The sequence below is a fragment of the Chionomys nivalis genome, chromosome 4, assembly GCF_950005125.1.
Source record: "Chionomys nivalis chromosome 4, mChiNiv1.1, whole genome shotgun sequence".
NCBI lineage: Eukaryota > Metazoa > Chordata > Mammalia > Rodentia > Cricetidae > Chionomys > Chionomys nivalis.
In genome coordinates, this window is record NC_080089.1 from 77,556,862 (window position 1) to 77,570,237 (window position 13,376).

The 13,376-nt window shown below is 44.7% G+C and overlaps 1 protein-coding gene across 1 annotated transcript in view; it reads right to left on the reverse strand.

Annotated features, from left to right (window-relative positions):
• Window positions 1-4,070: 4,070 nt before the first annotated feature.
• Slc17a5 (solute carrier family 17 member 5) overlaps window positions 4,071-13,376 on the reverse strand; it is a 41,100-nt gene continuing 31,794 nt past the window's right edge. Inside the window, exons 10-11 of the mRNA XM_057767819.1 lie at window positions 8,134-8,224; window positions 4,071-6,222 (exon numbers count right to left, since the gene is read on the reverse strand). Coding sequence (XP_057623802.1) covers window positions 6,085-6,222; window positions 8,134-8,224 — 229 coding nt within the window. The 3' untranslated portion in view covers window positions 4,071-6,084. The remainder of the gene's footprint in view (window positions 6,223-8,133; window positions 8,225-13,376) is intronic.

The following is a 13,376-nucleotide window of genomic DNA, read 5'->3' on the forward strand; positions in this document are numbered from 1 at the left end:
TAATCTGCAGAAGAACGAAGACAACTACCTGGAGTCAGTGAGAGTGGGGCTAGCCAGGGCTAGCTAGGCCAGCCTTGGCTACATAACAACATCATCTAGAATTTTTTTTTAAAAAATATTTATTTATTTATTTATTATGTATACAATATTCTGTCTGTGTGTATGTCTGCAGGCCAGAAGAGGGCACCGGACTTCATTACAGATGGTTGTGAGCCACCATGTGGTTGCCGGGAATTGAACTCAGGACCTTTGGAAGAGCAGGCAATGCTCTTAACCACTGAGCCATCTCTCCAGCCCCCACCATCTCGAATTTTTTAATTTTTCTGAGACAGGGTTTCTCTGTGTAGTACTGGCTGTTATGGAACTTTGTAGACCAGGCTGTCCTTGAAGTCACAGAGATCCACCTGCCTCTGAGTATTGGGATTAAAGGTGTTCACCACCATCACCCGGCTAAAATTTTTTGAAAGGGATATTGTGTTATGAAATTTTTTACTCAATATTTTTGAGGTCTCTGCGTGTTCTTAGGCTACATTATTTCTTAGTAAATATGACATTCAACTTATACTGTTGTGCTGATGGACACCTGTGGCGCCTTTATCTCTGTTACAATAAGCAGGAACCTAAGTGAGAATCACTCAGGACTGTAGGTTTGGGACTCACATCTGGGCACAAAGACTTTTTTCTATTTAATTGAAATATAGGCCATATTATAATGCTAGCACCTGGAAGGCAGAGGAAGAAGAGTTAAGATTCAAGGTCAGCCTGAGCTACAGGAGACTACCTACACACTCCAAACTTCCCTTTCTTCCCCCAACACCCCCACCCCGTATCTATCTATCTATCTATCTATCTATCTATCTATCTATCTATCTATCTATCTATCTATCTATCATCTATCTATCATCTATCTATCTATCTATCTATCTATCTATCTATCATCTATCTAATCTATGCTTTTGGAGACAGGGTTTCTCTGTGTAGTTTTGGATCCTGTCCAAGAACTTGCTCTGTAGTCCTCTAACTCACAGAGATCCGCCTGCCTCTGCCTCACAAAGGCTGGGATGAAAGGGCTGTGCTACCACTGTCCCAGTTTCTTTGTTCCCTTTTTCTGCAGCGCCGGGGGTTGTGCCATATTATAATGCTAGCACCTGGAAGGCAGAGGAAGAAGAGTTAAGATTCAAGGTCAGCCTGAGCTACAGGAGACTACCTACACACTCCAAACTTCCCTTTCTTCCCCCAACACCCCCACCCCGTATCTATCTATCTATCTATCTATCTATCTATCTATCTATCTATCTATCATCTATCTATCATCTATCTATCTATCTATCTATCTATCTATCTATCTATCTATCTATCTATCTATCATCTATCTAATCTATGCTTTTGGAGACAGGGTTTCTCTGTGTAGTTTTGGATCCTGTCCAAGAACTTGCTCTGTAGTCCTCTAACTCACAGAGATCCGCCTGCCTCTGCCTCACAAAGGCTGGGATGAAAGGGCTGTGCTACCACTGTCCCAGTTTCTTTGTTCCCTTTTTCTGCAGCGCCGGGGGTTGTGCCGGGGTCTCACTCAGGGCGGTACTGCTGAGTCGGCAGCGCCAAACTTCACTTTTGCTGCTGGGGAGTCTAAGGTGCTGTCTCACTGTGATGATGGCGCTCTTCCCCGACTCTTTCGCTTCCTCTGGTCCCTAGGGACATCGTCCATCCCCCTCACATGCCTGTTTGGCCTATGGTCTGTTTCTAAGTGAGCCGTCTTTCCGCTGCTCCTCATTTTCCTTCTGTGGGTTTCCGAGACTGGGTCTCAGGTATTATACCAGGCTGGCCGTGAGCTCGCTGTGTAGCCACAGTGACTCGAAACTTCCGGTTCTCCCATCTCATTTCTCCATTTCAAGGCTTGTGGGTAACACTGCCACCCCCAGCTTAGTTTTATTTCTTTTTATTGTCCAGCTACCAAACGCTGTAAATGTTTTCGATGTTGACCTCCCTCCCACACTGAGAAGTTGCCAGCTCTCTTCTAGTCTGTTACCCATTAACTCAGTGCCGTCTTTGGGCGACGGGATCTCTCACTTGGCCTCTTCCTTACCTCCCTGGCCTTTGTGGTCTGTGTTGAGAGAAGTCAGATGTGACACACGGAGCCGAGTGTCGAAAACAGGCAGTGCTGATTCCACACAGGCTATGAAGCACCGTGAAAGGTGACAGCAGAAAGTGGTCAAAAGGATTGGGAACCCTGCAGAGGGGAACATTGGACTGAGGTTAAGTGACCAGCTGCCAGAGAGACCAGTATGCTTGGGCGAGTTTCCTATTACTGATCAAATTCTCTAGAACAGCCAGCTTTCCTAAAGAGTAGTTCCCTAAGGAAATCCCCCCCCCCCCATATTCCTTGAACTCACCAAGTAGCTGAGGTCAGTTTTGAACTCCTGACCTTTCTGACTCTGCCTGTGGGAGACAAATGCACATCAGCATTCCCTGCTCTCCCGGACTTTTAGGGAAATAAACAACGGTATGTCTTTACCCTTCCCCACAGTCTCTGGCTAGTCACGTTATGAGTTTTGGGGAAGTTTAGAATGTCATGTCTCTATCACAGTTGCCACAAAAACAAAACAAAACAAAAAAAAACCTATCCTGTCTGGATTGCTATCCATCTCAGTGAAACTAAAAGTCACCTTTCAGATTGCTGAGGGAAATTATAAAATGCTTTAGACTAAGATTGTTTACAGTGAGCGGAGGGCAAACGACCAATACGCATGGGTGATCCTGACAGGAGCCCACACTTGAAAACGCTAGCATGTTTCAGCATTCAGCCTAAATACTTAATTCTGTGTCTAAGGTCCCCCCATCTCTAGAGCCCAGAGGGCAGTCTCTGGCGGCTCTGGGCCGCTGATGCCTTTGGTTGCGCAACCACAGCTTCTGCTGCGCTGGGGCTGGCCCTGCGGTGGAACTTGTTCCTTCCTCAGCCTCCTGATGAACTCAGAGCAAACAGACACCTGGAAAATCACCAGTGTTCTTCCTTAAGTTGCGGCCTTTCACGTCTTTTCAAACCTCGCTCTCTGCTGACGAGAGTCTGGAAATATCGTCTGTGTTTTCCTTTAGAGGAAAACGTAACAGCTGGCAGAGGCGTATAGAGTTATGTGTGTGTAAGAGTTTAATTCTTCAGCGGAAGTGACGCATTTGCGCTGCGTATGCGAGGCTGGGATGTGTTTCTGCTGAGAGGGTGCAGGCCACTTCCCTGTGATCTTCCTGCATTTAGATCTACTCTTTTTTATTTTCCGAAATGGCCTCACGTAGCCCAGGCTGGCCTTGAACTGATGGGTAGCCCAGGCTGGCCTTGAACTGATGGGAAGCCAAGGGTGATCTTGAACTGATGGGTAGCCAAGGGTGATCTTGAACTAATCATCTTGCCTTCACCTCCCACCTGCTGGGATTGCACGTAGCTGTCCTCACACCTCAAACTTAAACTTGACATCAGATTTTTTTCTCTTTGGGGAGAAAATTTCTAATAGCATTTCTAATAGCTCTAAGACAACTCCGGGGATTCGCTTTGCTAAATCCAACAGCTAGCCGAAGTCTGGAGAAAGACGCAAGGGCTAAAGCAAACGGCAGACGTCAGCATTTGTCGAAATTTCTTCTGCAAGCCTGGTTTTCGGGGTCAGCTGGAAACTCATCTCCATAGGATTTATTTTTTATTTTTTTTCCAGACAGCGTTTTCTCTGTGTAGGGCACAGAGAAAACTCTGTGTTCGGCAAGTGCTACATCGCCAGTGAGAGTAGGGATGTCTGGTGCTGCCTCACTTCCCACTTAGTGGTAGCAGAGATGCATTTACAGGGAAGGATGGTTTCAGGAGGATGTAGAGAAGGCATAAAACAAGGTACCGGAGAGATGGCTCAGCGGTTAAGAGCACTGGCTGCTCTGCAGAGGTCCTGAGTTCAATTCCCCTCAACCACATGATGGCTCACAACTTTTATGCCCTCTTCTGGCATAAAGGCATACATGCAGACAGGGCACTCATACATAAACACAGAACACCTGTACCATACACACAAGATAAACTTAGAAACACAGAAAGGTAATGCAAAATGATTTATTTTGATGATTTATAAAAGAAACATCACATGGCAACTCAACCTATATTTACAAATTTAAAAATAAATTTATATAAATGTATTTACACGGTGTTACATTAACCAAGACACAAGAGAACATAAGGCAGGCTTTGGATGCTTAGGTACTTCTTACAGTATGTCCAACAACCAGCAGACCCCGGGCAGCAGAAGTGCCGGAAGCTGGCTTCAGCAAGCACGGGAAAGGGGATTCACCAGCTTGTGTTGTCCCTTTAGCTCTATTTGGCGGCTGGATGGAACATAGTCCTAGGTAGACGCTCTACCACTGAATCAAACCCTTGGTCCTGAAAGTCACTTTAAGCTGTAACCAGGAGCATAAATCAAGACAGACTGAAGAAAGATTTAGGACATTAAAAATCTGATGTAGCCAGAAAAACTGAATGTAAAAATCCATACTCTAATTTGTGTGCAAGTCATTTTAATCAAGGATGCTGTTATCTGCGGCTGTCTGAGAGCTGCACGTTTGCTCTGTGGGTCAACTGCCAGTCATGAGGCCTGGGTGCTGCCAAGGGCAGGCTGGCACTATCAAGACAGTAGCTGTGAATCCACTCCTCTGGTCCACTCAGGGCTTTATCTACACGTTAACAGCCACAGGGAAAGAGTGTCAGCTAAACACTTGGCATTGGCCCTGCACTTGGAAGCCACCTCTGATAACTGCTGGGCACTCCAGCCCTGAAGCCAGGGAGGGAATGCTTGGCAGCTGCCTGGGCATGGATCCCTCAGTCCAGCTGCCAGGCAAGTCTGACAGTGGCTGGTGGCTTTATGGAGAGGTTACTGAGACCTATGTATTTGGGAGAGTTGGCAACAATTTTTATGAGGGAAGTAGACAAAAAACAGGTATTTAACACAATCTGAGATGATTTATCTAATTTAAGTAAACAAGTGTACTAATGGGGGAGGGTCCATTTCAGCTTCGCTTCTTAAACCAGTGGTTCTCAACCTTCCTAATGTGGCCGTGGCTCTTTAATACAGTTCATTGCCAGGCGATGGTGGTACATGCCTTTGATCCCAGCACTAGAGAGGCCGAGGCAGTCGGAGCTTTGTGAGTCTGAGGCCAACCTGGGCTATAGAACGAGTTCCAGGACAGCCTCCAAAGGTACTCAGAGAACCCTGTCTTGAAAAAAACAAAAACAGACAAAAAATAACAGTTCCTCATGATGTGGTGACCCCAACCATAAAACTGATATGCTGTGAGTTCGTAACTAATTTTCCTACTGTTATGAATCATAATGTAAATATTAGTGTTTTCTGATAGCCTTAAGTGACCCCTGTGAAAGGGTCATTTGACCCAAAAAAAGGTCAGAAGCCACAGGTTAAGAACCACTGTCTTTCTTTTTTTTTTTTTTTTTTTTGGTTTTTCGAGACAGGGTTTCTCTGCAGTTCCTGCCTGGAACTCCCTTTGTAGACCAGGCTGGCCTCGAACTCACAGAGATCCGCCTGCCTCTGCCTCCCGAGTGCTGGGATTAAAGGCGTGCGCCACCACCGCCCGGCCCCACTGTCTTTCTTTTGTTTGTTTTCTTCTTCTTCTTCTTCTTCTTCTTCTTTTTTTTTTTGAGACAGGGTTTCTCTGTGGGACAGTCCTGGCTGTCCTGGAACTCACTTTATAGACCAGGCTGGTCTCGAACTCACTGAGATCTGCCTGCCTTTGCCTCCTGAGTGCTGGGACTAGAGGCGTGTGCCACCACTGCCCAGCCGAGAACCACTGTGTTAAGCCCTCCCTTATATCATGCTGCCTAACTCGCAGCTTGGTATGCAAACCCAGTATAAGGTCTGGCAGATATATTATTAATAATTAAAAACAGTTCATTAAATAATTAAATAATCTCACAACTAGTAACATTTCATGATTACCTTAAAAATACCAGTACTATTTTCCTCACATAGAATGCTTACATATTAAAATACCAAAGGCACTTTCAGTTTACATGATAAATTAAAATACATTAATTATTATTTGTCATTGTCTTCAGCTTTTGTGTCCGTGGTGGTCACTGAGAGCCCAGTTCTGCACCTCTCCTTTGGCAAACAGTATGAAGAAAATGGCACCAAACACATTAATAGCAGCAGCGATACAGAAAACAGTCTGCCATTCCCTAATGGTGTTCTGGACAAGGAAGGAAAATGCAATGGAAGAGTTGGTTATACAAAAAAGGCTGTGAGAACAGAAATATCATTCATAAAAGTCTGAGCTTGGAATAAACCGAATACCCAGTAGCAGCAGGACGGTGGAACACTTCTTTAGTACTGTATCAAATGACAATGAACCAGCCGTACCACTATAGACACAAGCAACAAGACAGACAGAGTGCAGACGGATGACGGCTTCTACAAAAAGCTCAGAAAAGCTCACGGCTGTCGCTCTTGGTGGTGAGGGAGGAATGACAGCTAGGAGTCGTGCCTTGCTGAGGGGCAGTTCCGCTATGTGGGCCACAGCTGCCTGGATACATCAATGTCTGAATATGTGTTCGGCTCTATCATTAGGGTTTGTGAATTTTCCTAATGCCTTGCGTAACTTGTGTTTACAGAACTAAGTTCTCTCCCATCTCCTCCCCTCACCCCTTCCTTTCCTCCCTCTCTCCAAGCTTTTGTTACGTAGTCCTGGCTGCTCTCAAACTAGCGGCAATCCTCCTGCCCTTGCTTCCTGAGTGCTGGTTACAGGCAAGTGAAATTGTGCCTGGTATCCATTTATTTATTTGCTACTGGAATGATCACGTGTGGTCTAGGCTGGCCCTGATCTTGCTGTGGAGCTCAATTCCTGATCCTCTTATCAGCACTGTTTCCTTAGCCAGCCAGGCCAACATACTGAGTTCCAGGCTAAAGATCTTCGTTCAGTTCTCTTATTCTGCTTAGCCCCCAAAGAGTACTCTATGGAAACAGTGTGTGTACGTATGTATGTATGTATGTACGTATATTTTCTCGTGCTGTGTTCCATTATACCCAGTTTTATGTTGGAGAAACCCAGGGCTTCATGCCTTCCAGGAGAGCATTCAACTAGCTGAGGCACACTCCAGCCTGAACACAGTATGAAGGGAGCAGGCAAAAGCACCTGGCCTAAACACAGCCATTTTGACTTCAGACTCCATTTTACCTGCAGGGTGAAACACAGTTCAAGTTCCCAGGCCCTAGAGGAGCTGGGAACCTTCCCATGGCTGGTCAGCCTCCTCTTTAGACAATAGAAATAGTCTGTTATGCTCCTTAGTTCTCTAAGATATTATGGCTGTTCCTAACAACAGAAAGGACAAATGGATCTGATTGGCTGGACTAAAAGGCTTACATTTGCGTTGGTTGACAATGACGGAACACACAAGGAAAGTCCCTAATCTTTGACTCCTGATTGGTGAAAACTGTAACTTGGCACACACGCTTGTGGTTTATGTGCTCATCAACCCCGTTCTGCCCCGGCTCGGGACACCGCCAGGAGAAGCAAGGCTCCCGAGTCCCCGTCCGGCAGCCCCGATCCGTCAGCGACCTGCTTAGGTGGTAGCTTATTACAGACCCGTAAACGTTGTCTCCCTCCTCCCTCACGATGCTCAGTGGACAGGAGGAACGCTAAGGCACGTGATCTTTCCAGTCACGGACCCATATCCCTACACAGTAAAGTAGCGGCTTTCAACATAAACTTTACTTTATATTGTATTGTGGTCACAAAAAATTTCATGAGAGATTAGAGATTTGGCTCAGTGGTTAAGAACGCTTGCTGTTCTCGAAGAGGACCTAAGTGGTTTCCAGCACCCAGACAATGGCTAAGGACAGCACTCACGTGGACCTTATGATCTCTTCTCACTACAGGGCCAGGGCCAGAGAAGCCGATGCCCTCCCTCTTCTGGCTTCCCTGGGCACTGCATGCACATGGTACACAGATACAACATTCAGGCAAAACTCCCATATATATATATATATATATAAAAAATTTCATAAGGAATAAACTCAGAATTTTACCATTTCAATACACTAACCTTGACAGAGGTGTGAAACTCCCAAATCTTTTTAGTTTACAAGCAAAATTTCTACTTACATCAGGGGTCAGGCTTTTAGCAATGATGGGCCCAATCATTCCGGGGATAGTGGCAAATGTGTTTGTGATGCCCAGGAGGATGCCGGCATACCTGGGGAGACAGTTTCACAGAGGCCTGGGTTATAGGTCAGCTCCTTTCACAGACAGCTCCTCTCCTGACCCAGGCTGAGACACTCTGTCTCCATGAATGACTTACTGAACCAGGATTTTATATTTAGCCAAAGCCTTGCACGTAGTTATGCAAAGGTCCAGGGAGTATCTATTCCTGAGCAAAGAAATCTACCATAGAGACAGGTGGGTCAGTTCGGCATAGAGCAGATAGGCAGAGCCTTTTGACATTGCCTATATTGAGTTAGCAATGAAAATAAATGACCACAAAGGCCCATAAAACACCACAGAGAGTAACAAGGCTGAAGATATGATTCCCTTTTCCAGGGAACTTTTCTACGTCTTGTCTCTGGATCTACTGGGAGCTTACAAGTGGAAACATTTGTATTGGGGTACAGAGAGGGGCACACCATTTAACCACAGCATTAGGCGGGTGAAGAAAGGAAGATTGGGGGATCAAGAGTTTAAGGCAGGGCTGGGTGGTGGTGGCACACGCCTTTAATCCCAGCACTTGGGAGGCAGAGGCAGGCGGATCTCTGTGAGTTCAAGACCAGCCTGGTCTACAGAGTGAGTTCCAGGACGACCAGGACTACACAGAGAAACCTTGTCTCGAAAAACAAAACAGAAAAGAGTTTAACGCAAGGCTTGACAACATACCAAGTTTGAGGTTAGCTTGGGCTACTTAAGATCCTGTTTTAAAACAAAGAAAGAAACAAATTATAGGTTGAGAACGTAGCTCAGTAGTAGAGCCCTGGTCCAGTATGCTTGTGGTCCTAGATTTCAATGTCTAGCATCTAAAAGTAGCTATTTCCTGGTTATGAAGCTGAATTCATTTTTTTTTAATTTACATATTTTTATTTTTGTGTGTGTCCCAGTATGCTAGCCGGGGTCAGAGGGCACCTTTTGGGACTTGGTTCTCTCTTTCCACCACGTGTGTTTCAGGGACCAAATGCAGGCCATCGTGCTTTGTGGCAAGTTTATTTACCACGAAACCATTTCATTAGCTCCCTGAACTAAAAACTTTGAAAATTATATAGATGACAAAAAAAATTAAGAACATAAAAGTATATAATTCTTTCATATAGACATAATCATCTAATTAGCACCTTGGCAAATATGCTCATTACTACTTGTGTATGCTTATATTTTCAAGTATGTAATTACACATGAGATCATATTAAACATAGTTTCATAATTCACTTGTTTCGCTAATTTGCTGACACTTAAGTTAGGTCTGCTCTGTGCGTGTGATGGAAAGATTTTTTAAAATAAGGTTGGGAAAAGTTTCCCAAACGCAGTGATTTATTTTAAGGGTAAATCTTAGGGAATCAGATATTCTCATCAATGTTTAGATCACCTGATATGGATACTGTGAATTGAATTTGGGTCACCTACAAGAGTAACACATGTTCTGAGCTGTGGAGCCCTTTCTCTAGCCCTCACCTTGAAAACTTTCTCTCTCTCTTCCAAGACAGGGTTTCTTTTTAGCCTTTGGATGTCCTGGAACTAGCTCTTGTAGACCAGGCTGGCCTCGAACTCACAGAGATCCGCCTGCCTCTGCCTCCGAGCGCTGGGATTAAAGATCTGGGCTACCAGCCGGGCGGTGGTGGCGCACGCCTTTAATCCCAGCACTTGGGAGGCAGAGGCAGGCGGATCTCTGTGAGTTCGAGACCAGCCTGGTCTACAAGAGATAGTTCCAGGACAGGCTCCAAAACCACAGAGAAACCCTGTCTCGAAAAACCAAAAAGATCTGGGCTACCTACCACTGATTTCTCATCTTTTTTTTTAATTCTTTTTTGAGACGGGATCTCTGTGTAGCTTTGGAGCCTGTCCTGGGACTCGCTCTGTGGACCAGGCTGGCTGCTTTCTCATTTTAGATGGAGTCCAAAATAAAAATAAAATAATGATAATAAAAAATAATAATAATTCTGCAGTGCCTAATTCAGCTATGTACAAACATCCATATATTTATGCTTTAAGCCCATATACAAAGCATATAATAATTTGGCCAAGATCTTTTTTGGCTCATTCCCCTCAGAGAGTACATCTTAAATTAACCCAGCTTGGCAGCACCTCTCCCTCCTCCCCCCTCTCTAGACCATTAGCACCTTGGCAGGAGGAGGAACCAGCTGCAATGTTGCCAGGCCTCTTCCCTGACAGACCGTAAGTGCAGATGGATGCTGTGAAATATTAAATGTCAGCACCAAGAAGCCCATTCAAGTATTTATATTATCCTTGGCCAGGAGGTGTCAGAGAAGACTGATGCGTGCAGACGGGAACACACGCTGCACAGACTCAGTCAGTTTTCTCTGGTCCTGAAATGCGAGATGCCTGTTGACAAAACAACTGAAAATCTATCCGAAAATCTATGGTTAGTTTTGTTGCCTGGAACAACAAAACTAACTATAGACAAATCATGGTTTCACCCAGAGCATCCCTGCGGTTTCAGCAAGCAGGACGTTGAGGTAGGGAATTGCTACAAGTTTGAGGCTAGTCTATTTCAAAATTAAACAAAAAAAAAAATCTTAATTTCAATTTATGGAAGGGCTTGGGAAAACACCACAAATACACTCCATGTTAATTGGAATATTGGCTGTCCATTGGGAAAGCTATGAGAAATGATTTATAAGCATGTCACATACTGTATCTCATAGTAAGATCAACCCTGTGAAGACGACGGAGAGATGGCTCAGGGTTGAAGAGCATTTGCTGTGTAATCGTGAGGACGAGAATGTGAACGTCAGCACCCATAAGACAAGGAAGGCATTCCCGAAAATGCCTATAGGGCAAGTAGAGAAGGCAAGATTGCTGGGGCTTGCTAGCCTAGTCAAGGTGTGAGCTCAAGACTCAGCAGGTCCAGGGGAAGAGGGGCAGAGGACCTCTTGTTTACAGAAGTCCTTATCACCTCTATCTGAGAGGAATACTGAAGAACTTGAGACAAGAAATACAGTATGTGCAAAGTTCTAGGTTCAATCCCGTGTGTGTGTGTGTGTGTGTGTGTGTGTGTGTGTGTGAAGTTTTTCTGCCTTGCTTTTGTGAACTTATTATCATGCTTGGGGTAGATTTCTTTTATCTTAAAAACAAACAAAATTTTTTTTTCTTTACCAATGTGTCCCAGAACTAGATGGAATATGAATTTGAACTGTTTAAGCCTCTTCTGTTATGACAGACCAAGACACACCCATTTCTTTGCCTCTCCTATAAGTTCCTCCGTCTCTAGCTCCTTGCTCCTTTCCCTGCTGTGATGCTGGGAGCCAACCCTGGGACTCAATCACAGTGAGGAAAGTGTTCCACCACTGGGCTGTATCTAGTATATAAACAGCACAGATACACCCTTCCTTCCTTCCTCTGTTTTTTTTTTTTTTTTTCTCTCTTTTGAGACAGGGTCTTTCTGTGTCGCCCTGGCTGGCTGCTCTGGAGCTCTGTAGATCAGGCCAGCCTCACACTGGAGATCCGGCTGCCTCTGCTGGGAATGCAGGGATTAAAGGTGTGCACCACCAAGCCTGGCTGATACACTGTTTCATTTTTTTTTCTTGTTTAACCTCTTTGCACTTTTTCTCCAGGCTTCTGTGTTATTTAAAGTCCCAGCCATAACCTTTTGCTTTTATGAAGCAGGATCTCACCATGTAGAGGCCATGCTGGCTTCAATTTCCCAGGCTTTTGAATGTTAGGATTATGGACATGCTCCACTAACGACCGGAACAGAAAAAAAGGTTGCTTTATTTGTGGCTCTTTCTTGTCGCCCACCACTGATGAGGGCGTGTCTGTTAGGACTTGCACAAATAGGTACTTTGTATTTGTTCAAAAGATAAATTATACTATACTACGACTTAATTTAAATTGTTTCATACCCGACTCTGCCTAAGCTCATACGCAGATGCTGAATCTTTTCCTAGTGTCACGTGGGGTAAATGCGAGCACATAAACTCCACGACTATTTGCTGAGGGGATGGGAAGACAGAAGTCGACCAGTGCCTCAGTTTCCAATGTGTGAGAGGCTCCCCCAAGGATCTCAGCGTGTAGATCCTTGTTAGGTCTCTGGTGGAGCCCGGGATTCTACAGTTCATTAGCTCTCAGCTGACGGCTAGGTCTGCAGAGCACGCTGACAGGATTACTCAAACTTCTAACTTCTTCCTAACTCTCTGCTCCTGGAAGTTACATAACTGAACACGTGCTTCAACTGCAATGTCTTCCAGATTCCCTTTTTGTTTAACGAGCAGCGTTAATCACTGTTTTTCCTGTCTTTCCTGTTTGCCGCGCTAGAGGCTGGATCCCCGGCTTTGCACAGACTAGGGAAGCTCTCTACCACTGAGCTATGAGCCCGGACTCTTGTTAACGAGACTTGGTTCTTACTCTGTAAACGCTGAAGTTTCCTCAGCCTTGAAATGGGCCAAGAACACCTGGTACCTACCGCCTTAGACTGATTTCAAGACAAACAGGATGATGTTTGTACAAGTGACTAGTACGCTATCAAGCACTAGACAACTGTGTTTACACACAACTCGTGCGATAATCGACAACTGGAAAAATCAACAGTGCTACTCTTTGCCGTTTTATTATTGTTGTTATATTGAGACAGGGTCTTATACGACCCATTCTATCCTTGAACTCATTACATATGTAGCCAGAGATGTCCCAGTCACTATGAAGCTCTTTGTTAGTAAAATGGGCATCTCTCTGTCTCCTTCCCAAAGGGAGAGCTTCTAGTGGCTTGACTCTTTGAACGTGAAGTTTTCTTTATTTTTACAGTTATATTTATATCTTTCAAACTGTCACTAAATTCAACCAAGTTTCCTTGCAATTAGTTTTTCTGTTTGGTTTTTCGAGATAGGGTTTCTCTGTGTAATAGTTCTGGCTGTTCTAGAACCAGCTTTGTAGACCAGGCTAGCCTTGAACTCACAGAGATCCACCTGTCTCTGCTTCCTGAATGCTGGAATTAAAGGTGTGTGCCACCACCAACTGGCCATATGCATTACTTTTAATAAACGAAGTACCCCAAATCTCCTGGGGGTAGAGTACTCAATCTAGTCACTCCCTTTATCTTTTCAGCTGGGACTTAGAACTCTGTGGCCCTAAGAATGCTTCCAGAAACGTAGATGTAGAAACAATTTTGGGCTTAATATAAGAATTTTAGG